General features: G+C 63.7%; 2 protein-coding genes across 4 annotated transcripts; one reads left to right on the top strand and one right to left on the bottom strand.

Annotated features, from left to right (window-relative positions):
• The first annotated feature begins 1,060 nt into the window (after positions 1 to 1,060).
• TCFL5 (transcription factor like 5) lies at positions 1,061 to 10,910 on the top strand. 2 transcript variants are annotated; one of them, XM_037060040.1, is made up of 6 exons: positions 1,061 to 1,754; positions 2,285 to 2,471; positions 2,926 to 3,088; positions 4,470 to 4,716; positions 6,191 to 6,332; positions 10,179 to 10,910. In XM_037060040.1, the coding sequence occupies exons 1-6, from the start codon at positions 1,096 to 1,098 to the stop codon at positions 10,299 to 10,301; spliced, it is 1,521 nt and encodes a 506-aa protein (XP_036915935.1). In that variant the 5' UTR covers positions 1,061 to 1,095; the 3' UTR covers positions 10,302 to 10,910. The 2 variants fall into 2 exon arrangements, with proteins under 2 accessions (XP_036915935.1, XP_036915934.1); XM_037060039.1 differs by having other exon boundaries at positions 4,467 to 4,716.
• A 2-nt stretch (positions 10,911 to 10,912) lies between these two features.
• On the bottom strand, positions 10,913 to 26,367 carry COL9A3 (collagen type IX alpha 3 chain). 2 transcript variants are annotated; one of them, XM_037060038.1, is made up of 33 exons: positions 26,097 to 26,367; positions 25,498 to 25,566; positions 24,498 to 24,533; positions 23,880 to 23,951; positions 23,270 to 23,323; positions 22,402 to 22,437; positions 22,224 to 22,247; positions 21,947 to 22,000; positions 21,540 to 21,593; positions 21,167 to 21,208; positions 20,403 to 20,459; positions 20,044 to 20,097; positions 19,470 to 19,523; positions 19,158 to 19,211; positions 18,727 to 18,780; positions 18,276 to 18,329; positions 17,652 to 17,705; positions 17,244 to 17,297; positions 17,081 to 17,134; positions 16,844 to 16,888; positions 16,705 to 16,758; positions 16,550 to 16,603; positions 16,047 to 16,100; positions 15,855 to 15,926; positions 15,008 to 15,043; positions 14,563 to 14,607; positions 14,283 to 14,315; positions 14,053 to 14,199; positions 13,908 to 13,962; positions 13,351 to 13,533; positions 12,235 to 12,312; positions 11,468 to 11,673; positions 10,913 to 11,278 (listed from the first exon to the last, which is right to left on the bottom strand). In XM_037060038.1, exons 1-32 carry the CDS (start codon positions 26,169 to 26,171, stop codon positions 11,483 to 11,485), a joined length of 2,052 nt encoding a protein of 683 aa, XP_036915933.1. In that variant the 5' UTR covers positions 26,172 to 26,367; the 3' UTR covers positions 10,913 to 11,278; positions 11,468 to 11,482. The 2 variants fall into 2 exon arrangements, with proteins under 2 accessions (XP_036915933.1, XP_036915932.1); XM_037060037.1 differs by having other exon boundaries at positions 10,913 to 11,673.
• Between the last annotated feature and the right edge of the window lie 347 nt (positions 26,368 to 26,714).

The following is a 26,714-nucleotide window of genomic DNA, read 5'->3' as shown; positions in this document are numbered from 1 at the left end:
TATTTCAATCACCAGAAACTAATTTTTATGTTGGGTGTGAAAAAGTGCTCTAATTTTTTTCTAAACGATTAACCGCTGCCCTGGTCTCTTTCACTGAGCATTCAGTCCGTCATTTCTCTACTGGGGACGTAGTGAGTGGGAGTGAAGAAAAGCAAGCTACAAAGTCACATACTACATAGAATGAGCTTGTTTGTTCAAAGAAAAGATACTGGAAAGGACACGAGTGGCATCCAAAGAGTTCGGTGTCTAAGTGGGGACAGCGCAGAGCCTGCTTGAGAGAAAGCCTCCATCAGGAGCCTTTCAGCACCGGTTCCCATAAACAAGACCAACCACGCTGGCGAGCAGGGTACCGGTGCGAGATGGATACAGTCATTATTTTGAGGCCGCAAAAGTAAAGGGCACCTGTTCTATGATGTTACTTACAGAGAATGCGAGATGCAGGAATAGACAACCCTTCAGGGACAGAAAGGACATGAGTGCCCGTCGGGGCAGTGGGGGTGGGGAAGGCGAGACCGTGCCCGCTTCTTTCTCTCGGGGCGACAGTACGGCGCTGTGGGCACTGCCAGGCCCTGAACGTGGACGCTCACGTGGACCAGAGGAATGGACGGGGCGTTGTCTCAGCCAAGCTGCTCCAGTTGAGATCCTCGGCCAGCTTTCGTGGAGGGCATCGCTGCACGCCTGCAAAGCCCCGGGAGGAGCTGGGGGCTGCCGGCTGCATGCATCGATCGGACTTCCCAGCCCGCACACCTGGCTCCGGGACCCCATTTCACCTGTCCGCTGTCGAGGCGCACGCAGACGGCGTGCGCCCACACGCCCCTCCGGGAACCCGCCAGCAGAGGTGGGCACCGCGCAGCCCGGCCCCGCCCCTCACCCCCGCGTGCGCGCGCAGCCCGGGTCCGACCACTGCGGGCGAGGGGCGGGGCGGCGGGCGGTTGGAGGGCAGGGTCTGTGGGCGAGGGGCGCGCAGGGGGAGGGGCTGCCGTTGGGGGCGTGGCCGCGCAGGCGCGCTGGGCCGGCGGTTTCCGGCGCGCCGTCCGCCCGAGCCCGTCTGTCGCCGGCCTGCCCGCCGCGCGCCCCCCCGCCGTTGGCGCCGGCATGTCGGGCCCCGGGCCGCGGGAGCCGCCGCAGGCGCAGGCGGGCGGGCCGGCGGGCCCCGAGGGCGCGGACGCGGCGCTGGGCGAGGCGGGGCTGAGCTTCACGACCACCGACCTGAGCCTGGTGGAGATGACGGAGGTCGAGTACACGCAGCTGCAGCACATCCTCTATTCGCACATGGAGGCGGCGGCCGAGGGCGAGCTCGAGACGCGCCTCAACTCGGCCTTCCTGGCGGCGGGCAGCGCGGCGGCGGGCGGTGCGGCGGCGGCGGGGGGCGCGGCGGCGGGCGGCGCGGCGCCCGTGTACCCACTGCTGTGTCCGCCCGCGCTGGCCGACGGCGGCTTCGCGGGCGCCAACCCGTGCCTGGGCCACATCGACTTCCAGGAGCTGCGCATGATGTTGCTGAGCGAGGCGGGCGCGCCCCCTGCCCCCGCTGCCGCCGAGAAGACGCCGGGCGCCGACGGCCCGGGCGCAGCGCGACCCAAGGCGCCCGACGCCACCGGCAAGGAGAACGCGTCGGCCGCGGAGGGCGCCCCCGAGGCGCGGGCCAAATCGGCGGTGCGCGTCCGCCTGGAGGACCGCTTCAACAGCATCCCCGCCGAGCCCCCGCCCGCCCCGCGCGGCGCAGAGCCTCCGGAGCCCGGCGTGGCGCTCAACAAGTGGGTGCCCGGGGGCGGAGGGCCGGCCCCGCGGGGTCGGGGTGTGGAGGGAGGAAGGGGTCCTGTGCAGGGCCGCGGGCTCCCCTCTGACTGCCATCCCCCAGGGAGCAGGCCCTCCGGTCTGCGTGCGGGAGATGCACAGCGAGGCTCTGAGTGGAACACGCAGCTTCCCCTGCAGCGATGGGGCAGTGCAGTGACCCCTCAGCTTTCTACCCACCCTCCACCCTGAAGTTTCCCCCCACGTTATGCACTGTCGTGACTTTGGAGGATGGCTCTCAGAGGAGTTTGGGGTCGAGGGCGGGACCAGGAGAGAGGGTACACAGCCCCTCCCCCTAGCAGGGAGAAGATGGGAGCTGGCCCTACACCTGCCAGCAGTCGCTTTGCGGAGGTTGTCCTGATGGGGGCGTTGCTGTCTAGAACAGGCCATGTTACCCATAGCGAGGGACGGATGGTGGCTGGGGCCTGCGTGTCAGGGAGCGTTCCCACCACCGCATCTTCACGTGTTTCTGGGCTTTCTTTTGTCTTGGCAGTTTGGTGACTCTTATCCGACACCCGTCGGAGTTAGTGAACGTTCCTCTTCATCAACAGCAAAACAAATGCACAACGTTAGTGAAAAATAAGACGGCGGGTGCGGCCACCACGCTGCAGCTCACCTACCCCCTGTTCACGGCCAGCGCCTGCTCCTCTGCTGCAGGCGCCAGCCTCTCGCAGACACAGGTTCGGAAAGCAGGGTCTCTGTTACCTGCGGCCCAGGGTCCTTTCCCTTTCATGGAGCTTATTTTACTTTATTGTAAGATTTTACTTATTTATTTTTAGAGAGAGGGAAAGGGAAGGAGAAAGAGTGGGAGAGAAACATCAATGTGTGGTTGCCTCTAGCGCGCCCCCCACTGGGGACTTGGCCTGTAACCCAGGCCTGTGCCCTGACTGGGAACCAAACTGGCGACCCTTTGGTTGGCAGGCCGGTGCTGGATCCACTGAGCCACACCAGCCAGGTTGAGCTTGTTTTAAAATCGAGCGCACATACGTGTTTGGGGACTTTTAGAAGTCCTCGGTGCACAAAGCTCTTCCTCTTGCCTGTGAATAGCTTCAATGTCACTTCTTCTGAGTGCATTTTATTTGTGCAAGAAAGAAGCCACCCATCGACAGAGTTCCCTTGCCTCGTCTTTTCCAGAGCTCCAGCAACTCCTGTCCTGTACTCGAGGCTGCCAAGCATCAGGACACTGGGCCGCCCAGGGCGTTTTCCTTCTGTTTCCAACAAGAGAGCGAGCCCACCAAGCAGACTTTGGGCGGCAGAAACAAAGCTTTGCCTGAGCAGGTTTGGGTCAGAGTGGGAGGTAAGCCACCCGGTGAGGGGGTGGGTCCTGCTGTCACCTGACCTTTGCCCTCTAGTCCTTGGGGCCTGGGGGGAGGGGCGGGTGGTTTATGAATGTGAATGGCCTTGGCAGTGTCTCTCTTCTCGCTGCTCCTTCCATTCCTGCTCACTCCCCACCACCTCATTGGAGCATTCTCCTGAATCGCATAGTTACAGTCAGTGTGGAAACAGGGAGTTTGTGGCTACCTTTTCTTAATAGGAACATGTGAACACAAAAACTCTTAAGAGATTTACATAAATTTCCAGTTACCTTCAGGCCATGAAAGCACATAGGTTTTTTCCCTCTTATTTTGTACCTCATGAGTGAGGCGGGGGCCTGCAGTCTGTTGGAAGCTTCAGGAGCCAACCTGCAGGTGGGCCAGGCCTGGGTGGGCAGTGAGCGCAGGTAGCGTGATTCAGGCGTTTGGGAGACAGACCCTGCTGAAGGCACACCCGGCCCCCGCCCGTCACTCCCAGTCCCTCTGTCCCTGAAGACAGACCATCTTCCACATCGCCCACCACGACAGCGCAGCTTACGCCGAGCTTCTCCGAGAGCCGGTGAACACAGCGTGGGGGCGGGGCTGCTGCCTTCCGTGGCAATCATTAGTTTTCCCCTCATTTTTGTGACACTTTCTGCAGAAACTTGTTGACCTTTGTCGGGCATGAGGGTAACATTAAAATGTCCCTTACTGACTGCGCGGCAGATGGAGTAAAATGCGACCTATGCCTGTGGACCTGTCTGTCCCCCTCGGAAAGTGTCCACGGGCAGAACTGTGCTGAGAGACTTTCAAACGTGGCCTGGTGTGGCTTCTCAGGGGTGTGGCCCCACGCACAGCAGTTAGACGTCTGCCGGCGAGTTTGGTGCGGAGTTGACGCATTTCTGTAGCTCAGGCCAGGGTGATGATGTGGTCCCCCTCGTGAGGGGACTGGCTTGTTAGGGGACAGGGGACATTGAACCCGAGCCACTTAGCTGGTGTCCTCTTCTGAGAGTTGCAGGTGGAATGTCAGTTGTCATGTTAGAGCTCCAGTCTTCCCTCCACTCTGCGGATCAGAAAAATCAAGCTGCTTCTTGCTTTTTCTGTTCGTAGATGACAGTTAACACCTGTCGATTAGTGAGGCAGCTTGACGAGATTATGTTGGCAACACTGGGCGTGTCGTAGTGTGGCTCTGGGTTTGTGCCTGTTTGGCGTTCGGACACACAGACTGGCCATTGGGTCCAGCTCATGTTCTGCGGGTCTCTGCTCCGTACTCTCTAATCTTTGTGTCTTGGATTGAAGATGCCAAACATGTTGTCAGCTTTAAGGTAGATTGGTCAAGGAAAATGAAGAATTAAAGTACCCGTGTTTTTTTCTTTTGCAAAGAAGAAGCGCTGTGCAAACAGGCCATGAACAAGAGGAATCGGAGCAGGGGACGGCAGCTGGACGCCAGCGTGGAGCGGAGGGCCTTGGGAGAGATTCAGAACGTGGGGGAAGGCGCACCTGCGGTGCCGGGCCCCTGGCAGCCCCCGGCCACGGAGCCGTCACAGCCCCCCCCGGGGGAGCAGGCCCCAAGCGCCCCGGGTGGCAGGTCGCAGCGCAGGGAGAGGCACAACCGCATGGAGAGGGACAGAAGGTGAGGTGCACGTGTGTTGGAAACGGTGGGCGCCCTGTTGGGTAAATGAGAGCAGCTGTGACCGTGTTCAGAGGGAGAAACGTTGGCACAGGCTGGGCTCTGCTGGGCGGGTTGAAGTCCTCAGCACCCCAGCCCCTCCTGGCGGATGAGGAGGGCTCATGGCTTCGATTCATTACAGAGAAAAGACACAACAAAACTGGCAAAGGCTCTGGGGGAGGAGGGGGGTCCAGGGCCCCCACCCAGGGGAGTCCCTCAGGGGCACTTCACCCCCAGCCCCGAGGTCTGGGACACGGGGACCGCTGCCAGCAGGCTCAGTGCCCGAGACTTTGTCGGGGTCAATCCTGTGGGCGTCCCCTGCTGGGCACACGGCCAGGTGGCCGACTCAGAAGAGAAGCCCGCGCTTCACACAGACTGTGTTACTTGTGCAAACTGCTCAGGCACGGGGAGCCCCACTTAACCAACGGTGGCCCCCCCCTCCCCCCGCCGCAGTCCAAGTTCCCAAAGACCAGCTGGGCCAGCCTCGTGAGTGACGCATCCTGATAGGCAGGTTGGCTCGCCAGGCAAATCCCCTGTACCTTTGTCACCGGTGTGTACCAGTTCTCCTGAGAATGTTGGGGACGGAGGAGACTGAAACTGTTACATTTAAGTCGCTCTAGCTGTAGGTGTTATTGCTCTGTTCTGTGTAGAATCAAAGGGTGGGGAAGCTCTCTCGCAGCGGGCTCTACGCAGAACTCGTCAGCCTCGTCCTGCACTGAGCGCGTGCCCCTTTCTGTCGTGGGCTCCGCCTGCCCCTTCTTTCCGCCTCGTCTTGAGCTTCTGTCTGTCAGACAAAAGTGCTGTCCCCCAAGCAGGCCACAGCGAGAAGGAAGCGAGCCACTGCAGTGGGCACCGGGAAATGCTGGCTATTGTCTGTAGAAAGCCGCGCGTGTCCCGTGGGGGATGAGACGCCAGGGCCGTGCTGTCCGAGTCGCTCAGGTGTCAGCTTGGGTTGGACTCTGCTGGGCACTGCGCGAACATATGAAAGCTACACGTGGCCAGGTGGTCACCTGCTGGCCACGTGGCCAGCTGTGATTCACACTGTCTCTGAAGTTACCTGGGTTTCCTCTCTGGGCCAGGCCCCTAGAGAAGCAAAGCTGGGGGCCTGAGTCCTGGGCATGCCGCGGGCAGGCTGTGACCCTGAGCAGGAGCTGCCCAGAAAAGCCACACGTACACTTTCTCCAACTTCAGGGTTGGGCTCCGTCCTTGGCCCGGGCACTTGCATGTGGGCCCTAAGAAGCAAACAGGGAAGCCCCTGGGGAGGGTGCCCCAGGCAGCGGGGGCCTCTAGGGGAGGTGCCCCGGCCGAGGACCGTCGTGGGCTCTTGGTCCTGAGAGGGCGGCGGGCCCCGCCCGAGCCCCTGGTGCCAGGCCATGAGCGCCGTCCCTTCGAGGGCTGCCAATCCCCTCTGTGGTCACTCTGGGTTTTGCTGCCGCAGGCGCAGGATCCGCATTTGTTGTGATGAGCTGAACCTCTTGGTCCCGTTCTGCAACGCCGAGACGGACAAGGCCACAACCCTGCAGTGGACCACCGCGTTCCTGAAGTACATCCAGGAGAGGCACGGCGACTCTCTGAAGAAGGTGAGTCTGCAGGCCGGGGCTCTGGTCCAGCTGTTCTCTGGGGTTCTGTGTCCTTTCCTTGAAGGTCCCAAACCGTCTTTTGAGTCCCGAAACCTGATGTCCAGTGTGAGCACGGCTCTGCGCACTTGTGACAGGACTTGTCATTGGTGAACGTGGTGGCCACAGCCTGGACTTGTTCACTTGGCGGCAGAGTGGCAATGACTCGGGTGAAGGGTCGTGATGGGTTGAGTGCCTGCTGTGCACAGTGGGTGGTGTGGGCACGAAGGGGCTTCAGAGACCTGGAGAGGGAGATCTTTGGTTTTGCCCTCAGAAAACCCAAAGGGTTGAAGTAAGAATAGACGCCCCCCCCCCAAAATGGCAGATAAATGCCCAGACCATCTGGTCTGGAGTTCAGAGGGCAGGAGAGAGACACTTGCATGGTCTGGGTGCCTGTGGTGTGGGTGACTCAGGCCCTGGGGCCCGAGCACCTCGGCTCCTTTGTGCTGCCAGCGAGAGCACGGCCTGGCTCCCATGGGACCAGGTGTGCGGTGTGGGTCCTGTCCGCCCCGTCCCGGTTCAGAGGGGAGAGCGGAGGTGGTGCTGGGGACCTTGGCTCGGGCGCCGGCCGCAGAGCAGGGGGCCTTGGATGTGGGTGGTGTGGTCTTGCGGACTGGAGCCTGCGCCCCCTGTGGGCCGTGGTGGGATCGGAGGGCGGAGCCGTCTTCCACAGCGCCTGCCGCCTCCGAGTGCCGGTGTCCGGGTGCCTGGCCCGGTCTGTGCCTGTCTGCCGCGTGGTTTTCGTTGCGTCCTTGTACCTCCGGGCAGCACGTAGGTCAGGCTTCCTCCAGTGGCTGCTGTGGCTGCAGTTGGTCACTCTTTACCGCTGTTTGTTACAGGTGGACTGGTTACTTCTGCAAAACAAAGCCGTTACATTTTGTAAATGATAAAATGTTTGCCTCTGTGTTGTGCCTGTTAGAAAATTATTGATGCAACTCACTCAAGTACAAGGGAGGTATCATAACAACAAAAACCTTACCTGTGTGTGTGTGCATGTGTGTGTGTATACACACACATATATATAAAACGTGTCCCCCGCACTGAGATTAAGTAGATCAGTAGCTTATGGGTGTTCTATGTCATGGATGTTATCCTTCCTGAATGTTTCTGAAATTCGATTCCATTGAACTTGTGCCTTCCTTCTGTGCTGCACCCTGGGGCCCACCCAGAATGGGCTGCAGGAGGTCAGTGAGCGTTGACGGTCTGGAAGTAATCAGCCCCAGGCACACGGGCTTCGCGCTTTCTCGGCGACTCCCCCTTACTCACCCAAATGTTCTTCTCCAGCTACGACGCATGAGACAGCAGTGCTTTTCCCGGGTGACGTGAGTGTGCGTTTCACTCCGCAGAGCTTTCCTGCCTGGCCAGGCTTCCGCGCAGTAGCGCTGGGCTGGCCACAGAGCTCGCTCATCCGCCCCAGGGGTGGCAGTTGTCACTCGACTCATCTGGAACAGTTTGGTTAAGTTGTGTTGTCACAGCTGTCATGTCCGTGTGCAGTTAAAAAATACTTATCGAAGGCGGTGAGCTGTTGTGTAGCTGTCCTTTTATTTTCATTTTTTAAAAGCTTTTATTGACTTGTTTTTAGCAGGGGGAGGGAGAGCGAAGAGAGAGGGAGAGAATCATCAGTGGGTGAGACATACATCCACTGGTTTCCTCTCACACCCCATGTGGGGACTCGGCCTGCAAGCCAGGCATGTGCCCTGACCAGGAATTGAACCAGCGACCTCTTGGTTCACAGGCCGGTGCTCAATCAACTGAGCTGCACCAGCCAGGTGTTAGCCATGTAATGTTGAAGTTTGAAAAAAATAAGTGACATTTCTAGCATATTAGGCTTTGTTATTCAACAAAGGTGAAAACACAACTGAAATGCACAAGGCTTTGTGCAGCGTGGGGAGAAGGCGCTGTGACTGACCGGACGTGTCGGAGGTGGTTTGCGGAGGTGGTTTGCGAAGTCTGTCGCTGGACGATGCTGCGTGGTTGTGCAGACACAGTGAGAGAGCCGACTCACTCAAAGTATGCAAATCAGTAGTTCCTGGTGAAAATGAAAGATGTCTTTTATTTTGCTGAAAAAACTAAATGCACTTTTTGGCCAACCCAACACTTTGAATGAGGCAGTGACTCCACTGGCCTACGGGCAGCTGTCCCCTGTGTCTCAAGGAGGCAGCATGGCCATGCGGCCCTGTGGCTGGACATCCAGGGGCCCGGGTCAGGGTGGAGCGGCCCAGTCTGGTTGGTCTGGTGGGCGCCTTGCTGTGTGGGGAGCCGGGGCTCCGGGAAGGGGAGGCTGGGGCCGGAGTGACGGTGAAGCCCCTGGCTGGGGCTGCAGAGCCGAGTGCCTAGACTGTGGGGTGCTGCTGGGGAGCTAGGGGCCGTGCTCACGGGGATGTGGGGTGCTGGAGGGGGATCGGGGAGTGCTTGGGCTTCTGGCTTGAGCCCCGCCCCCAGGGGAGAAACTGTGGTGGGCAGAGCCCACCCTATTTCAGACGTTCTGCACCAGGTGTGGCTGTCTGCAGGCAGGTCCTTGTGGGCAAGTCGGTGCCTGGCATCCTTCCTCTAATGAGCCCAGGGCACAGGGATGCGTGCGCACGTCACCTGCCCAGGCCGCACTTCTCTGATGCCGTCTGGTATCTCCATGTCTCCAAGACGACTTTGTTTTATTTTATCTTTGCTCTTACCTGAGGACATACTTTTCAGTACTTTTAGAGAGAGGGGAAGGAAGTGTGTGGCTGCCTCTTGTGTGTCCCCCTCTGGGGACCCAGCCCGCAGCCCAGGCCTGTGCCTTGCCTGGGAATCAAACCCTTTGCTTTGCAGGCCGGTGCTCAATCCACTGAGCCACACTAGCCAGGGTTTGAGGTGTTTTGATAAATTGTGAAAACCCCTTAAAACTCAGCTTTTTCCCTGATGTTTTGTTGAAAGTGGATGCTAGTCGAGAGAAGTGAATGAGAATGACCAGCTGGCTATCAGGTCCGCTGAGGCGGGCCGGGCGGCCCTGCCTCACATTCCCCGGAGCTACAGCGTGACCCCTCTGGCCAAGTACTGGAAGTTCAGCGCCCCCGGGGCAGCCTCACATGTGAAGAAGGCTTCAGAGATCTCTGCTCGGACTGTCCTCTGTCTGAGAAACGGTGGTTTTGCTTTTGACTTCTGTTTAGCTACTTTAAAAGGCAAATTCTGCCCTGGCTGGTGTAGCTCAGTGGATTGAGCGCGGGCCTGCGAACCACACGATCGGGGTTCGATTCCCAGTCAGGGCACATGCCTGGGTTACAGGCCAGTTCCCAGCAGGGGACTCACAAGACGCAACCATACATTGATGTTTCTCTCCTTCTCTCCTTCCCTTCCCTTCTAAAGATAAATAAATAAAATCTAAAACAAAAAAGGCAAATTCTGCCCTGGTCAGGTAGGTCAGGTGCTTAGAGCATCATCCTAATAGGCCAACGTTGTGGGTTCAATCCCCTGTTAAGGCACGTAGGAGAATCAACTGGTGAATGTTTCATTGCGCTTTGCGCGGGGCAACCAGTCGGTGTTTCTCTCACTAAAAAATAAAATCAGTAGAATAGAAGACGGCTTTGCAGTCTGGCCAGGCCCTTGAGGAGCTGTTTTCACGTGGCAAACCACGCGAGACCACGTCACTGTGGCTGGGCAACAGAAATGGTCGGTGTCCAGTTTTGTCAGGTGACCCTGACGAGAAGTGCCGCGAGCGGGCGGGTGGCGCCCGGACCTCCCTGTGTTTGGAGGTGGCTTGGCTCTGACCCCCAGCCTCCTGGGCGCGAAGGCGGTGGTGCTCCGTCTGAGTCGGCGCCCTTTTCTCGTCCGCAGGAGTTTGAGAGTGTGTTTTGCGGTAAAACTGGCAGGAGGCTAAAGCTGACCAGAGCGGACTCCCTGGTGGCGTGTCCTGCCCAGGAGGGTCTACAGGGCAGCCCCGCCACGGAGATCAAGTGACCTGTGGGGACGCCGGTTCCTGGGAAGCTCGCGGCCCTCCCGGCCCCGCACGTCCGCGGCCCTGGGGCTCACGCCGACTGCACTGGGACTCCAGGGGGGACTCCGAAAGCACAGTCTGTACCAATATTGATCTGAAACAGCGCGTCTGTCCGCCAGTGTCCTCTTAGGCCATTCGGGGTGAAGACACCCTGACATTAGTAAGTACTGTTTCAATTATCTGTCTGATTCCATCATGTTTTCTTAACATGATAACCTCAAAAATTAACATCCTATGTAATTTCTTTAGTCTTACCAGGCACAGCGCTTTTTACTTATTTTATTGACATTTAAATGTGCCCCCTTAGCAATTGGAACAAGTCAAAATGTTCTTCACTAGGAGTAGTTGGAAATTTATTTCATTGTTTATCGCCTCCCCTTGTAACGACCTCCGGCCGCACGCCCTGGCTGCGGAGCGCGGCTGTGTTCCACCTTGACCGGAGGTGCCCAGCACGCCCCTCAGGCCCCTTTCGTCCATAGAAGAGATGCTTTCGGGGGCAGGGGTCGCTCCTCCGACCTCGCCTCCATGCTGAGAGACATTATTTTTCGTGTAATAAACTATAGTGTTCAGAACCGAGTTTTCAAATGAGTGGCTTTATTCAGGACAACAGGTGACATCGACAGGGTTAGTGCAGTACGGTCGGCTCCCACGAACACGCTGGCCGGAGACAGCGCGAAGTCCACCACGAAGCAGCGGGCGGGCCGCGGTGCGGAGGGCGCTGCCCGGTAGGAGCCCTTTACCTCTGTTGTTGCCCCGTGGGTGGCCGTGACTCTGGGGTCCACGTTATCATTTTACTGCGGCCCCGCCTGGTACTGTGTCAGCGCCGTGTGGCGCTGAGCTTTCTCTCGGGCCCTTGTGCCCGCTGGGTGTGCGCCCAGGCCCTCCCGGCGCTGCCGCGTGGTGCCCCGGCCCAGGTTCGAGGTCCCCACGGGCCAGGCTGCTGTGAACACACAAGGAGACCACCTTCCCGGCACCTGGGGCAGGACGCTCGGGCACGGGTGTCCAGGTGGTGCCACTGAGGATGCGGGGGGAGGGGCCTGGGGTGAGCCAGCGAGGCCCAGCTGGATGTCAGCACTGGGTGCTGCTGAGCGCCCCCAGAGCCCGCCGCTTCGGTGGGCATCACACTCACTGCCTGGGTTGTGCTTCAGGAGCTCCTGGGCCCAGACTTCTCCCCGCCCCCCGCCATCACAGCTCCTTGGCACGCTGAGGTGTCACAGATGCCGGGGGTCCCCTGGGCGCCGACAGCGCCGGGGAGGCCGGCGTCTCCGGGCGGCCCGGGCTCGCCGTGGGCCCCGTCTTGGCCATCTTTGCCGACGCCAGGCACGCCTTGGGGCCCTGAGAGATGAGGGAGGTGAGTGTGGACACAGAACACCCGTGGGCAGTGGGTCACGGCTGCACCACCCTGCTGTGTACTGGCTTGTCTCTTAATCGGGGAGGGCCCAGGAGGGGCCGGGGAAGCCCAGGGCAGACAGGGTGAGCAACGAGGGTGGGGGCTGGGACCCTCCAGCACACCCCCAGCTGAGCAGGGTGCGGGTGGAGGTGTGTCAGCAGGGGAGAAGCCAGGAGCCTGAGGTGAGGCCTCTCGGGTCCAGGGAGGAGATTGGGGGTGTCAGTTTAGGGAAAGCCCTGTCCCCCAGAAGCTGGGGTGGGACGCGGCAGGGTGGGCCTTCGCTGGGGACAGTGCACAGGTGAGTGAAAAGTAAACACTCAGGGTCAGTTAGAAGGTTCTGTTAGAACTTAACTGACGTGGACACTAGATGGCAGTAGTGAGACTGCACAGAACGGGGCCTGCTATGGGGTCAAAAGGCCCACCGGCTTCACTGCCAAGGGGGCTGAGCTCTGGGGCTCAGAAAAGGTGCCAGGAGACCAATACGGGTGACGGCAGTGGCCTTGTACCTGGCAGCCCCTGGTCTCCGTCGGGCCCGTCCAGACCTGCGCCGGCTGCGCCCTTGTCTCCTCTGTCCCCTGGGTTTCCTGTCGGAGGTTTTGGCAGAAGGGGGGGTTAGAGCCGCCCAGCGTCTGGGACCCCACTCAGGACACAGGGAAGCCAGCTGTGTGGCCACCCGGCGTCCCAGCGGCCACTTGCCACGTGCCCCGGCTGTGTTCAGAGACACCTGGGCCTGCCGCAGGGCCCACTTGCAGCGTGGTTTGGAGCCCCCCGTTTCAGTGTTTTCAAATGTCCCCCAGCCGCGTGATCCCAGCCCCTGCGGTGAGGGGAACCTCTTGTTGCTGTGGGGACACGTGGACAGAAAGCCAGGTTAGCAGGGCCGTCGGCCTGGTGCTGACCGGCCAGCTCCGGTTTGCTCTCGGGAAACAGCCTGACCCCGTGCACCCGGCCTGTCTGCCTCTGGTGCTGAATCGCCCAAAGCCTGAGCTCTCTCAGAACCGAGTCGTGCGGCCAGCAGATTGGAGCAAGTGGGAACGGTGAGCTTTAAATTCTTCCTTTGGGCCACGAGGTCCCCCCTGGGCTGCAGGCACCCGTGCATCTTATGGTGAACTAGGTGCTAAAGGCCACTGGGGGGGGCTCGTGTCCGGCCCGATGCGATGGGCCCCTGCACCCCCTGCACCCCCGATGCGACGGGGCCCCTGTGGGTTCGCTGTGGCACCCGCCTGGGATTCCACCTCCTCTCCCAGTTGCCTTTCCTAGTCTTTGCAGGTGGATTTTGAGTTTCTGAGCATTTGCTCAGAAAAAAAGTTTCTGGAAAGAGGCCGAGCGTACTGCCCGCCAAGTGCAGTTCTGGTGGTTTGGGGGAAAACAGCGCTTTTTAAGCAGCATGGGGCCAGCCTGCAGGGCGGGTTTGGATGTGGCTGTGCTGGGCTGTAGGTGGCTCCCAGCAAAAGCGCCATCTGCCAGAGGTCCGGGCATCGCATAGGGGACACAGGCAAGGCCAGGGTCCCCGAGTTCCCTCGGGTTCCCTTCCCTCTCTCGTCCCTGCGGAGGGGACATCTCCTTTGCTGGGTGCACAATGTGTGGGGTTCCCGGGGGGGCTGTGTGGGGCTTCCCGGACTCACCTCTGGGCCCCGGGTCTCCCAGCTCTCCAGTGGGACCACGGTATCCGGGAGGCCCCCGAGCGCCAGGGTGGCCAATGGAACCTGGGGGTCCAGGCGGGCCTGGGGGTCCCGCAGGTCCGGGCCGACCGATGGCTCCCGGCGCCAATGGCTTCCTCAGGTGAGCAGCCAGCTGTGCGATTTGTTCTTTGGAAACAAAGGCCACAGTCACTGGGGAGGGCCACCCAAAGCGTGCCCAGCAAAGCGTGGGGCACCGGCGCCACCTTTCAGGAGGGAGTTTGTTGACCGAGAACGGCTTTAGCGGCGCAGGGGGCCCGTGACAAATGCTGTCTGTCCTCCACGTGCCCAGAAGTGAATCAGGCTGGGCAGGGGACTCTTGATTTTTTGGAGCTCCTGAAAAGTGTCCTCAGAGTGGCTAGAAATGTCCACTCGGCCCACGAAAGCCAAAGGAGCACTACTTCATGTCCCTGGTAACTGTTCTGTTCAGCAGGACTCAGCACAGCCCCGAGCTGCGCCCGAGGACTGAGGATGCGGGCGGGGGCTGGGGAGGGAGCGCTTACCGCTGATCATGCCCCCACACAGCTCTCTGATGCGCTGCTCGCTGGCTTCTTTCCCCTGAAATTCAGCCCGAAGTTGGTCGGCACAGGGTTGCATGCCAGTCCCCACCGAGGCCCCCGACTCACCCTCCAAAGGGAGGAGACATACCGGGACTCCGGGCTTCCCCGTGATGCCAGGCATGCCTTGGACGCCCTGGATGCCCACGAGCCCGGGGGGGCCCGGGACACCGTCTACGCCGCTCGTGCCGTTGGGACCCTGGATGCCTTTCGGGCCCAGCTCCCCTCGACTGCCGGGCTGGGGGGACACAAGACCAGGTGGCCCAGGGGGCCAGTGTGCCTCTTTGCAGTGTGTCATCTGACCGCTGGGCAGCCACTCACCTCTCCTTTGGGTCCGACAGGGCCACTGGGTCCCTGCAGAGAGAGGTGGAGCATTGAGGTGACTCTCGTCGTGACTTGGTGGGAAGCAGTTGCCAAGGAAGTGGTCAGCGTCAGACCATCCATGAAACCACCGCACTGCTCTGCCTACACGTGACTCCCGGTGCGGTGGTCTCCCTCTGGGGCCTGCAGGCAGCCCTGCTCCACCTGGGGCGGTCCCCAAATCCAGCCGGCCTGCACCCCCCTGTTCCAACAGTGAGGTCAGTGCCGCCGTCACACTCACCGGCTCGCCTTTGTCCCCGGGAAGACCGTCAGAACCGGCAATGCCCTGAAATGACACCCGAAGTTAAAGGGACCATCTGCACTGTTCCCAGACCCCTGCCAGCGTCAGCTGTCAACCCAAGGAGCTTTCTTCCCAGGAGAGCGCCAGTCAGATTCAGGCTGCCCCAGGTCCTCGGCGGTGTAGAAAGAAGGGCCTTGGCCACCTGGAGAAGCAGGCAGATCCCAGACCCGCCTGTTGCTGACCCAAGCCAGCAGGGGGCGTGCTCCCCCCAAAGAGCAGCCCAGCCTTCTCACCACCCTCCTCTGGGAGGGAGCTGGGAGCAGGTGAGAGCTGAGGACAAAGGAGAGGAGGGAAGTGAGAAGCAAGTGGCTGACGCCCAGAGGGGTCCGAGGGGTCCTCCCCACACCTGCCCGCCCCGCCTGGCCCTGCCACCCCTGTGGCTCACCTGGTCGCCCTTAGGGCCTGTGGCTCCTTCGGGGCCCTGTGCAGGGGGAAGGCTCAACGTTAGAGGGGTTGAAACTGAAGGCGTGTGCGCCCTCCCTGGACGCTTGGCCCCCAGGCCAGGCCCGATGCGTGACCCCTCCCTGTGCCTGTCCCCTCAGTGTCTGAGGGTCTTCTCATGGAACCGCCCGTCTCCTAAGGCTCTGCAGCGTCGCACGACTGACAGGCGTCTCAGATTCGGTTGCGTCTGTACGTGTCACCGGGAACGGCGCGGGGCCCCTCGCACATGCAGCCCTGGGCTGCGGTCTGTCACAGCGACGGGATTGCTGAGTCAGAGGGTCCAGAGCACCGGGGCGATCGTCTCCCAGTGGACTGGGAGCTGAGGGCTGTGGCTGGACACAGGGGTGGTCCATTTGCTGAGGCAGCAGCATGAGAACAGCCCAAGGGGCACAGACACAGGCGAGGGCGCAGCGGGAATCAGTGGCCAGCCCCCTCCTCACGGCAGCTCCCCTGCCGTGGCTGGGCCTCCCAACCCTGGAACAGTCCCCCGGAGGCTGAGGGGAGCGCCTGCTGTCCCCCAATGCCACCAGTAGAGGGAGCATCTCCAGTGTCTGGGGCAGGGGTGGCCTTGAGGACACGGCATGACAGGGCCGTCTGCACCCCCGCCGTCACGGACGGCAGGGGCCCCAACACGAGCCTACTGGCTGTCACGAGACCACTAGGAAAGCCTAGAAAAGTTAGGTGCGGTGACGATCACAGGTGCAGAGTGACGGTTTTCAGGCCCAGTTCAAAGCCATGTGACCCTGTGCCCCTGGGACACTCAGGACAGCTATGCTGGCTCAGCCACTCACCCGGTCGCCCACACCTCCACGGAGGCCCTGGGCGCCTGGCAGGCCGGGGTCCCCAATGCTGCCCTTTGAGCCCTGCAGACAAAGATCCACTGGTCAGCACCCACGAGGGAGCCACGCAGGGACCCCTCCCTGCCCAACTGGCCCACCTGGGCTCACGGCCCAGACCGGGGCCCCAGACCAAACCTGACCCACCTGGAAGCCTCTGATGCCAGGGTTCCCGGGAGGGCCTTGCGGGCCGAGAGCCCCCTGAGAGTCAGAAGGGCAGTGTGAGTTCAGCCCCATCTCCCTGGGAGCAGGGTGGATGCAGGAGCCTGTCCCCCCCGCCATCTGGCCTAGCCGTATGGGCCTGAGGTGGGGGGTGTCCCGTGGGGTAGTTGGGGGTCCCGGAGGCCAGGTCAGGCGCACACCGGGCTCTCATGCATCAGCCAGTTGGGTGTCAGGGGCCGAAGCCCATCATTGGCTCCACCCGAGGTGGGACATGCGGCTTGGGGAGCTCCCAGCGCAGCTGCGGGCCTGAGGCTGGGTGGCGGCTCTGTCCCCTCGGCACACAGGTCTCAAGGGCAGAAGGGCTCAGGCCTGGCCCCCACTGCCCCTGGGTTTCACTCACTCAGCCCACAGATGCACCCCGAACGCCGCCCGGTCCAACAGAAGCCGGGTCCACGCCCATCCCCTTCCCTCGCTCACTCCCCACTCACCGCTGAGCCCCTGTGGCCAGCCTCGCCGCGCTCCCCGGGCATGCCCACGTCTCCCTACGGGGAGAGGGGGTGTCAGCAGGGTCCATGCCCCAGGGGGGGGGGGGGGGGGGGGNGGTTCGGCCCGGGGGGGGGGGGGGGGGGAAGGGCACACTCACCGGGATGCCAGGCTCTCCCAAGGGGCCGGCCTCGCCCAGCTCTCCAGCTCTGCCCTGTACGGGACGGGAGCTCTGAGCACCTGCCGCTCCGCGCAGGGCCCTGGGCTGGCCTCCCCTCCCCCGAGGAAAAGCCACCTACCAGTTCTCCTTTCTCACCCTTGGACCCTGCTCGTCCGGGGAGGCCCTGCAGGGCAGAGGTCAGGGGTCAGAGCTCTGAGTCCAGGGGAGAACACACGGGTCAGAGGCAGAGCACCCCCAATAGGCGTGGGGCTCCTTTCTGGGGAGCCCTGGTCAGGCACCCACAGCAGATGGCCTGTCCTGGGAGCCTGGCCCCTGACCCCGCACAATCCTGGGCCTCCCTGGAGCCCCAACTCACCGGCAGCCCATTGGGACCCTTCTCTCCTGGGGCACCATGGCGACCGGCCTCTCCCTGCAGGAGATGAGGGGGTGAGGGGGTGAGGGGTGCTGATGGCGCTGACACCCTGGGCAGGGCAGGGCTCCCTGCAGACCCCTCTGCAGGCCGTGGGCCGAGTACTAACCTTCTCACCGTCCAGTCCTGGCACGCCGTTCCGGCCGTCCTTGCCTGGCATGCCCTGGGGACAGGTGAGGGCATGATGCCTGACAGGCCGCCCCCAGCGCCCCGTCCTCCCCAGCCCTGTTGCCCCCCAAGCCCCCTGCTCAGGGGGACCCCTCCCTTCCCTCTGCACTGACTTGGCCTCCTGAGCCAGCGGACCCCCAACTGGCCTCACGGCTCTGTGGCCACAGGTACCCAGGTGAGGAGGTGCTCTGTGGGACTCCATGCAACCCCCACCTCTGCCCAGACCCCTCCATGCCCCAGGGGCGTCCTGTTTTACAGGTGGGGAAACTGAAGCTTGGGAGCCGGGCTCTGGGCTCTCGGCCTGTCCAACCCCACACTCCTGACCAGAGCTGAGGACCCAGGGACTCACCGGCTCTCCGGCCGGACCGGTCCCTCCAGGGGCCCCTTTGGGGCCCGGTCGTCCCTAGAAGATACGAAAGCCGCTGCAGCCAGGACCCTCGAGGACCGTCCCTCCCAGTGTGCGCTCTCATTCCTGGCCAGCTGTCGTGCTGGGGCTGAGGGACAGCCACGCTGGCCAATTCCCAGTACCAGGGGCCTATCCTAGGGCCCTGCGGCTCCCCCAACACCAGGCAGCCACCTCTGGCCAGCCACTAGGTTCAGTCCAGGGGAAGAACCGGTGTGTCAGGGGCGTCCACAGCCAAATGCTGGTCTGGGGACAGTCACTCCAGTGCCTAATCACCTCTCGGCTTTTAGCGCATTTGCTCTGTCACCTCGCACAGGGCAGCGTGGGCTTGGGTCAGGCCCCCCATGCCTGGGGCCCCTCAACCAGTGAGCGTCAGGGCAAGCAGCAGCCCCGCTCGGGGGCAGCCAGTGGGATGACTGCTGGGAAGTGGGGGCCGAGGGCTCCAGGGGCTCACCCCCACCACCCCCAGGGAGGGGCAGCCACCCCATGCCACCCCATGCCACCGGCTCGGGCCCCCACAGGTCGAGCCCCTTTGGCAAAAACCTAGGGATGCATGGGTCTTTTACTTACAAGGTCGCCCTTGGGGCCGCGGAACCCCTCTGGGCCCCTCTCGCCTCTGTCACCCTGGAATGACAGGGGCACAGGGACAGTGCTCACAGCTCAAGCGGGGGCGTCGGGGGGGGAGCTGGATCGAGGCGTGACTGGCCAGGGTGACAGCCCGGAGGTGGGCAGAGGTGCAGGGCCGATATTGCTGACGGTCTTGGCCTGAGGGGCGCCACACACAGCTCGCTCCACGCCCAGGAGGAGAAGGGATGCAAGTCTCCCAGGAAGCACAGAGAGACCCACCAAGGGGGCCGCTGCTTCCTGCTCAGGTGCACCCATGGGTACCTGCCCACAGATGGGCTCCAACCCAGGAGGGGCCAGCACAGCCAGTGGTGCTGGGGAGGTGTCTGAGGGAGGAAGAGGGGAGGGGACAGAGAGCCTGCGAGACCTCCCTCCACCCGCCCAGGCTCCCACATACCGCTTTACCAGGGCCTCCTGGGGGCCCGGGGGGTCCTCGGAACCCGATGGGACCCTGTAGAGAAAAGGGGGCACCTGGGCCTCACTTCTGAAGCTCACCAGCAACCCTCAGAGCACTCAGCTCCATCTGGGGGGGGGCCCTGCCTTGTACACTTCACCTGAGCCCCCCAGCAGGCCCCTCCTGAGTTGGCCACCAGTGCCCCTAACCCCCCCTCCTGCATTTGCTGAGGTCCCCTCCTGCCCCAACCCCCAGGCCTGAGATGCCCTCACAGCCCCGGCTTTGGGAGGACAAGGGAAGGGAAGCCCAGGCATAGCCTCCCGTGGCCCAGCTGTGGCCACTGGAGAGGGTGGGAGGGGAGGAGCCTCCCTTCCACCTCGCTGGGCTGGGCCACGGGGCCCCACGGTGCAGTGCATGGGGGCTGGCAGACTCACCCTGTCCCCGGTAGGCCCGAGCGGCCCTGGCAGTCCTCGGAGACCCCGTGGGCCCTGTGCGGGGAGAGTGGAGATGCACCCAAGCCTCCTTTCCCCGAGGGCCATGGTGGGCCCCTGGCGGCTGTCCCAGAAACCTGAAGCCTCAGCTCAGGCCCCGGTGGAACAGGCCACGGACCCGTAGGACGCCTGGCTCGAGAGGCAGAGCCCTGGCCACGTTCACGTCACGGGTATTGGTGACCGTCCTTCACAGCCCGAGCTGTCCAAGGGGCGCCCATCCGCGTCCTCACCCTGTCCAGCCCGTGCCCCACTCACCTGTAGCCCCACTGTGCCGGGGAGGCCAGGGGGCCCAGGGGGGCCGGGGTCACCCTGCAGCGGAGGCAGACAAAGCAACGGTGAGGGAGCAGCCCCCAGCTCTCCCAGCCCCTTCCCACACCAGCCGGCCCTGCTCCCGCATCCCTGGCTTCTGTTCCGGCTGGCTCCCAGCCCTTTCCAGACACCACTCCTGGCTGGGGTGGGCCCTGATGCCCAGCTGGGGGCCTGGCCACGCCCACCACAGTGGAAGGCAGGTGGCCCTCCCCAGCCTGTGGGGGACGAAGGGCAGATCCATGGGCAGTGGCTATTGCAGGGTGGCAGGGACCGCGGGGGTCCCTTCCCGTGGAAGCCAGCTTTTTCTGGCCACCGGTGGGGGTGGTTCCAGCCAGCTGGTGGGGGGTGTCTCTCCAGAGACCCTGTCCCATGTCATCTGGCCTTGGGCAGCCAGGCCCTCTGGGTAGGCATGCCACTGGGGTGCGCCCACTCGCTTGCCCCTCCACCCGGCTGCAGCCCTGGTCACCACCACCAATTGCCCCTCTGGCTGCCGCCACCCGCGTCGGCACCTGCCGCGCACCTTCTCGCCGTCCTTGCCGACTTCTCCTTGCTCCCCTTTGTAGCCAGTGGGTCCCTGGAAGCAGGGGCTTGAGTCACAGCCTGACCCTCCCAGTGGGTCCAGAACCCCAGGGGGAGCAGGCCCGGCCCCAGGGGCACGGCTGAGCCGGGAAGGGCTTGGGGCCTGACCATACCGGCTCTCTCAGCAACCAGGCCGGCAACGGGGAGGGGAGCCAGAGCAAGGCTCCCAGGCAGCGTGGAAGGCCAGCCCCCCTTTCTGGGCCCCCACGCCTTCCCATCTCAGCCCACGTAGGGGCTGGGCTGCCTCCTGGGGGCATGGAGGTGGGCTGGAGTCTGAGTCACCTTGTGGCCACCACTCACCTTGAACCCTGGCATCCCCGGAGGGCCGGGGGGCCCTGGCGGGCAGACGGCCGGGCACTGTTAGAGAACAGAGAGGTCAGACCGCCCAGATGCAGTTCAGAGCCGACTGTGGGCTCTGTGGGAGCCAGACCACGGCCGCCTCCTCACGGCCCGGCTCCGATTTCTCGGATTCAGCGCAGACAGGGCCACACAAAGGGGCCTTCATCCGAGCCCCAGCTCCCCACCGTGCGCGGCGGCAGCTCCTCTGTGCACAGACGTGCCGAGGGCGGATGCCTGCCCCTCGGGCACAGACTGGATGCTCCACATTGGGGAGGGTGTGTGTGTGGGGGGGGGCTGAGGATTCTAGATCATTCCACAGCTGATCTGGCAGAGCGGGGGGCCGTCAACCTCAGCAGACCCCTTGGGGGCTCAGCCCCTGTCCTCATTCTGGAAGGCGCCGGCCCCGCCGCGGGGCACACAGGGTGGGGGTGTCTCTCCTTTTACACAAGCAACGAAGCTCAAAGGCCATGATGGCAGTGAACCCCAGACTTTAGTCTGGAACCTTCTTCGAGGGGCACATTCCATCTGCAGTGCCCAGTGCTGCCGGCGCTGCTGCCACCGAGGGCCACGGGCAGCCTTGCTCCCCAGGAGTGCGGCTGAACCCAGACCTGCCCCTGCCTTCCCCGCGGGGGGTGGAACAGGCTGGCCTCCAGATGGGTCCAAGGTCAGGGGCCAGGCAGAACCCCCTCCCACCAAGACAGGCCCCCTCCATGAACTGCACGCACCTGCAGGTCCGTTGCGCCTTCGGGGAGGACCCCTGGGTGGCCCTGGAACAGAGATGGCCGACTGGGACCCAGCCCACCGCCCTCCCCTGCCCTCCCCACGTCCACTACCACCAGGGACTCGGGTCCCTCAGCCCCCACGTGGCCAGCACTTTGTGCTGCTGCCGCATCCACAGGGCACGGGACAGTCACACAGCCACCGCCCCCTGGGGGGTGGGGGGCCACTGGGCCTGAGCCCTAACCCTCCCCACTCTCTGCTTCAGCCCAGGGCTCAGCTGGGCCTGGACACTGGGTGTGCGTGCAGGTCCTGGGGGGTCCTGGGGGCTGAGGACAGGGGAGGAGTCACCCGTGCCTACAGCCCCTGTTGAGTACTTACAGGGGGTCCTGGAGGGCCAGGAGGGCCAGGCAGGCCTGGGAGTCCAGAGGGTCCCTGGGGGGTGGGTTACAACTTAGATGGAGCAGGACCAGCCCCACCGGAGGGGAGGGCACCAGCTGCTTCCTGGGAGAAGCCCCTCTGGACTGTGTCCTTGGGGGCTGCCTCCAGCCCCACCCACCTCGCTGGCTTGGCCTGCTTCTAGTGCGTGTGCTCTGAGTTGGGCTTGTCCCTGTCCCCAGATGCCACTCAGGCTTCCATCAAGAAAGGAAAGAGGGGAGGGGAGGCAGAGGAGGGGAGAGAATAGGGAAGGAGAGAGACTGGGGAAGCCCCTGGTGGTTGAAGTCGGGGGTCCTGGCAGGTAGGGTGCCTGCTCCCCACGGTGGGGAGGGTCCAGGGAAGCCACTCACCGGGGGGCCCCGGAGGCCAAGTCCGCCTGGGAGCCCGCTGACTCCTGCCTCTCCCTGGGGCGGGGTAAAGAGGCGAGAGCGGGAGTCACCCCCAAGGGCTCCCGGACCCCCACGTAGGGCCCATCTGCCCTCTCTGAAGACACGGAGACTCCAGGGGGCCAGCCAGGTCCCCCCCACAAGCCCTGCCACACCCCAGCCCTGGTCTGGGACCTGGCAGACAGGCAGCCCTGGGTGGGTGTGTTGGGCACGCCGGGGTGGGGGCCCCGAGGGTACTCACGGCGGGTCCGGGGAGGCCTTTGCCCTGCAAAGCCGACATCATGGTCAGAGTGTCTGGAGACAGGACAGTGAGCCCCCTCCCCCCGACAACCAGGTGGGTGTGGGGAGAGCCCCCTCACCCCCAGAGAGGAGGAGCCCTCCCGCCCCTCAAACTCCCACTGGGGAAAGGCAGGACTCACCCCAAGACCAGGCGGCCCTGGGGGCCCCAGACTGCCCTGCGGAAGGAAGCCGGGTGTCAGGGCTGGGCCAATCCATCCTGCACCTCCTTCGAGGAGGCACCCCCATTGTACAGAGGACTGAGGCCCTGGGTGTGGGGGGACCTCTGGGCCCCCAGTAGCCTGTGTTCCCTCAGCCAGGAAGTCCTCCAGGTCAGCTGCCGCAGTGATCAGAGAGGCCTCAACCCCCGGGAGGAGCCCAGAACCCAGGCGGGTCTGCCAGCCTAGCCCCGGGCCTCCTGCAGCCCAGCACCCCGAGGACACTTCCCTCCCGTGTCCGCCCAGCCCAGACTCCCTGCAGGAGGCCTGGGGCTCCCCCGTCTCCCCCCCATCCACCGGCCCCGAAGGATCCACAGGCCCCAGCGGTCACTTGTCTCCAGCAGCTGGACCCCTGGAGGCGGGGCTGTGCCCCCGTCCCAGGGCTGGGGTGGACAGTCACTGCTCTGGAGGGGGAGGGGACAGACAGTGTGTGGGCTTGGAGAGTCTCCCCCAAGAGGCACTGCTTGGTCAGGAAGTGGGCTTCAGGAAACGGTGGTCAGACGTGGGGCGCAGTCTAGGTGACAGAGGTCCTCTTGGGTGGGCACAGAGATGGCGTGGGAGAGGTCCCCCGCAGCTGTGCCAGCCTCCCCACACAATCTGAAGGCCAGGACAGCTGCGACCCCAGGTGGGTGTGGAGCAGGGGGCTCTGAGAGGGGCTGCCCACTTGTCCCTATCATGGCAGCTGCCCCAGAGCCACCAGCCCCAGGGCCTGTGGGCGGAGGGGTGCCAGCCTGGCCTTCCCGGCGCCGCTGCACCCAGAGCTGAAGCTGCCTCGTGCTGCGCCGGCACTCACCCGTTCGCCAGGGGCGCCCTTAGATCCAGGCGGTCCTTCCCTCCCGGTCAGACCCTGGGGAGAGGGTGAAGGGCTCATGTGGAAGGGGTCAGGTGGAAGGATGTGTCCCCCGCCTCCTGTGTGCAGGGGACGAACAGGCCACGGGCCCTTCCCTAACTAAACTGAGTCCAGAGCTGCCAAGGAGACCTCGGGCTGGGTGGGCACTGGGCAGCCAGAGGCCAGGACACAAAGCCTGTGCCGATCTCAGCGAGCCTGACAGGCAGGAGGGCTTGAGTCTCAGAGCCCTGCCATCCCCACGAAGCCCAGTGGTCCTGGGGCCAGGCCAGGAGCCCCTGGTGACCAATGCGCAGCTGGGCCTGGGTAATGGGCCCTCTGCGGTGGGCAGGCTCTGTCCCCTACCAGCCTGGCCAGACTAGGCTCTGGGATAAAGGCCAGGGGAGGCCTGCTGGGGCAGGCGCAGCGGGAGGAGAGCAATTAACCCAGACTCCTGGGGCTGGGAAGGAGCCCTCCAGCCCTGGCACAGAGCGGGAGCTGGGGAGGGGGTGGTGGGAGAGGGAGTGAGGGGGCCTCAGGGGGCAGGGAGGGGCCCTGGGGAAGCTGGCACACTCACGTCCACGCCGGGGAGCCCCGGCAGCCCGGCCTCTCCTGGCTTCCCAGGCTTCCCTGCAGCCCCTTTCGGTCCCTGGGTGGGGAGGGCAGAGGCGTGAGGAAGCAATCCAGTGTTTTCCAGCCTAGGCGTCAAGAGGGGCCCTCTCCGTGGAGGCGCAACTCTGTCCCAAGGTCTCTGCCCAGCTGGGGTTCCCACCCCCCGACCCTGCGCTGGCCCCAGGGGGCCTCCCTCCCCTCTGCGCCTTTAGTCACGTCTACGGGATGTCCACCTGGACACTTCAGCCTCCCCAGCTCAGGGCTGGCAGTCCCTCTGTGGGGCCCACTCCGAAGCCCAGGAGCCCCAATTTCGGGCCGAACAGCTCCCTGAGGGCTCAAGAGTGGACCTCTGACTGGCTCCTCAGCGGGGCTGCGTTCCAGGCCCAGAGGAAGCTTCAAAGCCAGAACCGGCCTATGGCCACGCAGAGCCCTCACACTGCCTCCCACCTCCTCCCCAGCTCAGCCCCTGCTGGGGCCCTCCGTCTGGTTCCCCAGGCCCCCTGTGGGGGCGGGGGGCAGGGTGTCAATGCCCCCTCTGTTTCAGGCCAGTGCTCCCCTCCCCCACCATACCGGGGGCACTCACCGGGGGCCCAGGCAGGCCAGGAGGGCCAGCTTCTCCCTGCAGAAGGGGAGACACCCCATGTGACCAAGTGTCCCCTGAAGACCCCACCCCCAATGGGCACCCCTCACTGCCTCCTCCACACCTAGGGGCACCTCCTCTCCAGGGCCGGGCCCTGGGGGAGGGGCAAGCAATGCAGGCTGGGTCCAGCGCCCTCATGGCCCACAGGTTCCAGGAGACCATCTCTCTAAGGGCTCAGGGACACGATCCCCCAAAACAAGAGCTCAAGTCCTGAGGCCCTAGGGCCTCCACTGGCCAGAAAGCTTCAGAAACTCGGCCTCCTGCCTCCACGAGGTCAGAGGGGGCGGCCCCGGCTCCGTTGAGGCCTAGGAAGGCCACCCCGGCCTCACCCCCATACACCAGCGGGCAGGACTTCAAGGGCAACCTCCTCTGAAGGCCTGACTGGCTCGGCCTGGGGGCCCCGGGAGCCAGGGGCCTGGTTGGGTGGAAGACGTGTGGGGTCCAGACTGAGGGGGAGGCGTCATGGAGGGCCCCTGCCCTTCATGGAGGTGACTGGGTGGGGGCGGCCAGGTTGCAGGGTTTCTGCTGCCCCTCCACGGGCTGCCCGGACACCTGTGGGGGCTGTGCAGCACAGCCCCCCACCCAGGCTGGCTGCAGCCCTCAGCGGCCCAGGTGGAGGGCCAGGCCCCTAGGGCCATGTCCAACCCCCGGAATAGAAGGGTGCAGGGCCCTACACCTCAGGGCCCTCACTTCCGGTCCAAGGACCACCCTGCTGTCATCCCCCCACCTGCCTGGGGACGGGATCCTATGGGGTGTGTCCCAGGTGAGAACAGGTCTCATGTCACATCCCACGAGGGTGCTGGCTCATCACCCTGATGCCGCCCAGCCCTGGGAGGTGGGACTAAGTTTTCTGTACATCAGGCCTGGGGGTTCTGAGAGGTCTGGGGCGACCAGAGCTAGAACCCACAGACCCTTCCGGGGCCTTCCCGCACCCCACACTCACATCGATGCCGTCCTTGCCTGGCTTTCCAGGTGGCCCTTGGGGGCCTGGGGGGCCTCTTGGGCCCATTTTCTGAAATGGAGAAATGCCATTAGGCACCTAGGACTTGTCACCCCCCCCCCCCCCCCCGCAGGTGGGTCCCCTGGCTGGCTCTTGAGTCAGCCCGATGGAATGTCCCTTCTTCCCAGGTTGCCCAGCACTGGGGCCTGGCTTTGGGGCCCACGGGCCCTGTGGCCTCAGAGACCCCGTGGGGGTGTCGCTGCCCAGTCTGTGCAGCCAGGAGGGGCTGTGGTGGCCCTGCCAGGGCGCCTCGGGTAACAAAGGCGACATTGTGTGTCTGGTGGTGGCTCTGGTGTGGCTGGACCCTAGCTTGGAGACAACCAGGCAGCCACCTGGGCCTCTCCTGGGTGGCCCTGGGGTCCGTGGGGGCTCAGCCTGACGGCTGCGACAACCCCAGCACCCCAGGCCTCCCGCTGGCCAGCCCAGGGCAGCAGGGACAGGGGGTCATCTCCGGGGCTGCTCCACGCACCCCCACTCCGGGCCCCCACCCCAGACCGCTGCTCACCGGCGAGGGCCCAGCTCTCCCGCCGCCCTGTGCTCACCTGTGCTTCGGCCACCAGTGTCTCGGCCAGGAACTGCCCCAGCAGGAGCAGGGCCAGGGCTGGGGCTCTGGCCATGGCTGCACTCGTTCTGAGCGGCGCTTGGTCGCGGCAGCCGGGCTGAGGCGTGGGGCCCAGCAGGCGGGGCTGATGATGGGCGGGTCGCCAGCTCCCGCCCCTCCAGCTGCTCACAAGCCCCCCATTCAGCGGGGCCCACCTGGGCAGGCGGGGGCTTCCGCGGCCCGCGCTCCCCGCCGAGCCAGGCAGGGGGAGACAGCTCTAGTGGCATTTTTTGGGCTGGCCTCTGAGTTAAAATTAACCCGGACTGGTGAATTACACACACACACCTTTTAGCGAAGAAGAAAGACGCCCTTTTCTCCCCGCTCCTCCCCCAGTGTGAGGAGAGCCCTCGCTGAGGGGGCCCTTCAGGGAAGCAGCAGCTTTCCTCCCAGAAACGGGGTCCAGAGCCGCCCACTCTTCCCCAGGTCCTGAGTGGGGCCCCGGCGGCGCAAGGCCCAGGCAGGCCCCCACAGCCCTGGTCCTTGCTATGGGCGCCGTTATGCCTGCTCTCTGGACCCCAGGGCCTGATCCCAAACTCCATATGGACACATGCACCCCAAA

This window comes from Sturnira hondurensis, unplaced genomic scaffold (assembly GCF_014824575.4).
Source record: "Sturnira hondurensis isolate 20B ecotype Veracruz unplaced genomic scaffold, ASM1482457v3 Scaffold0011378, whole genome shotgun sequence".
Taxonomy (NCBI): Eukaryota; Metazoa; Chordata; class Mammalia; order Chiroptera; family Phyllostomidae; genus Sturnira; species Sturnira hondurensis.
Note: the sequence above shows the minus strand (reverse complement) of the source record. Positions and strands in the feature narration are given on the sequence as shown.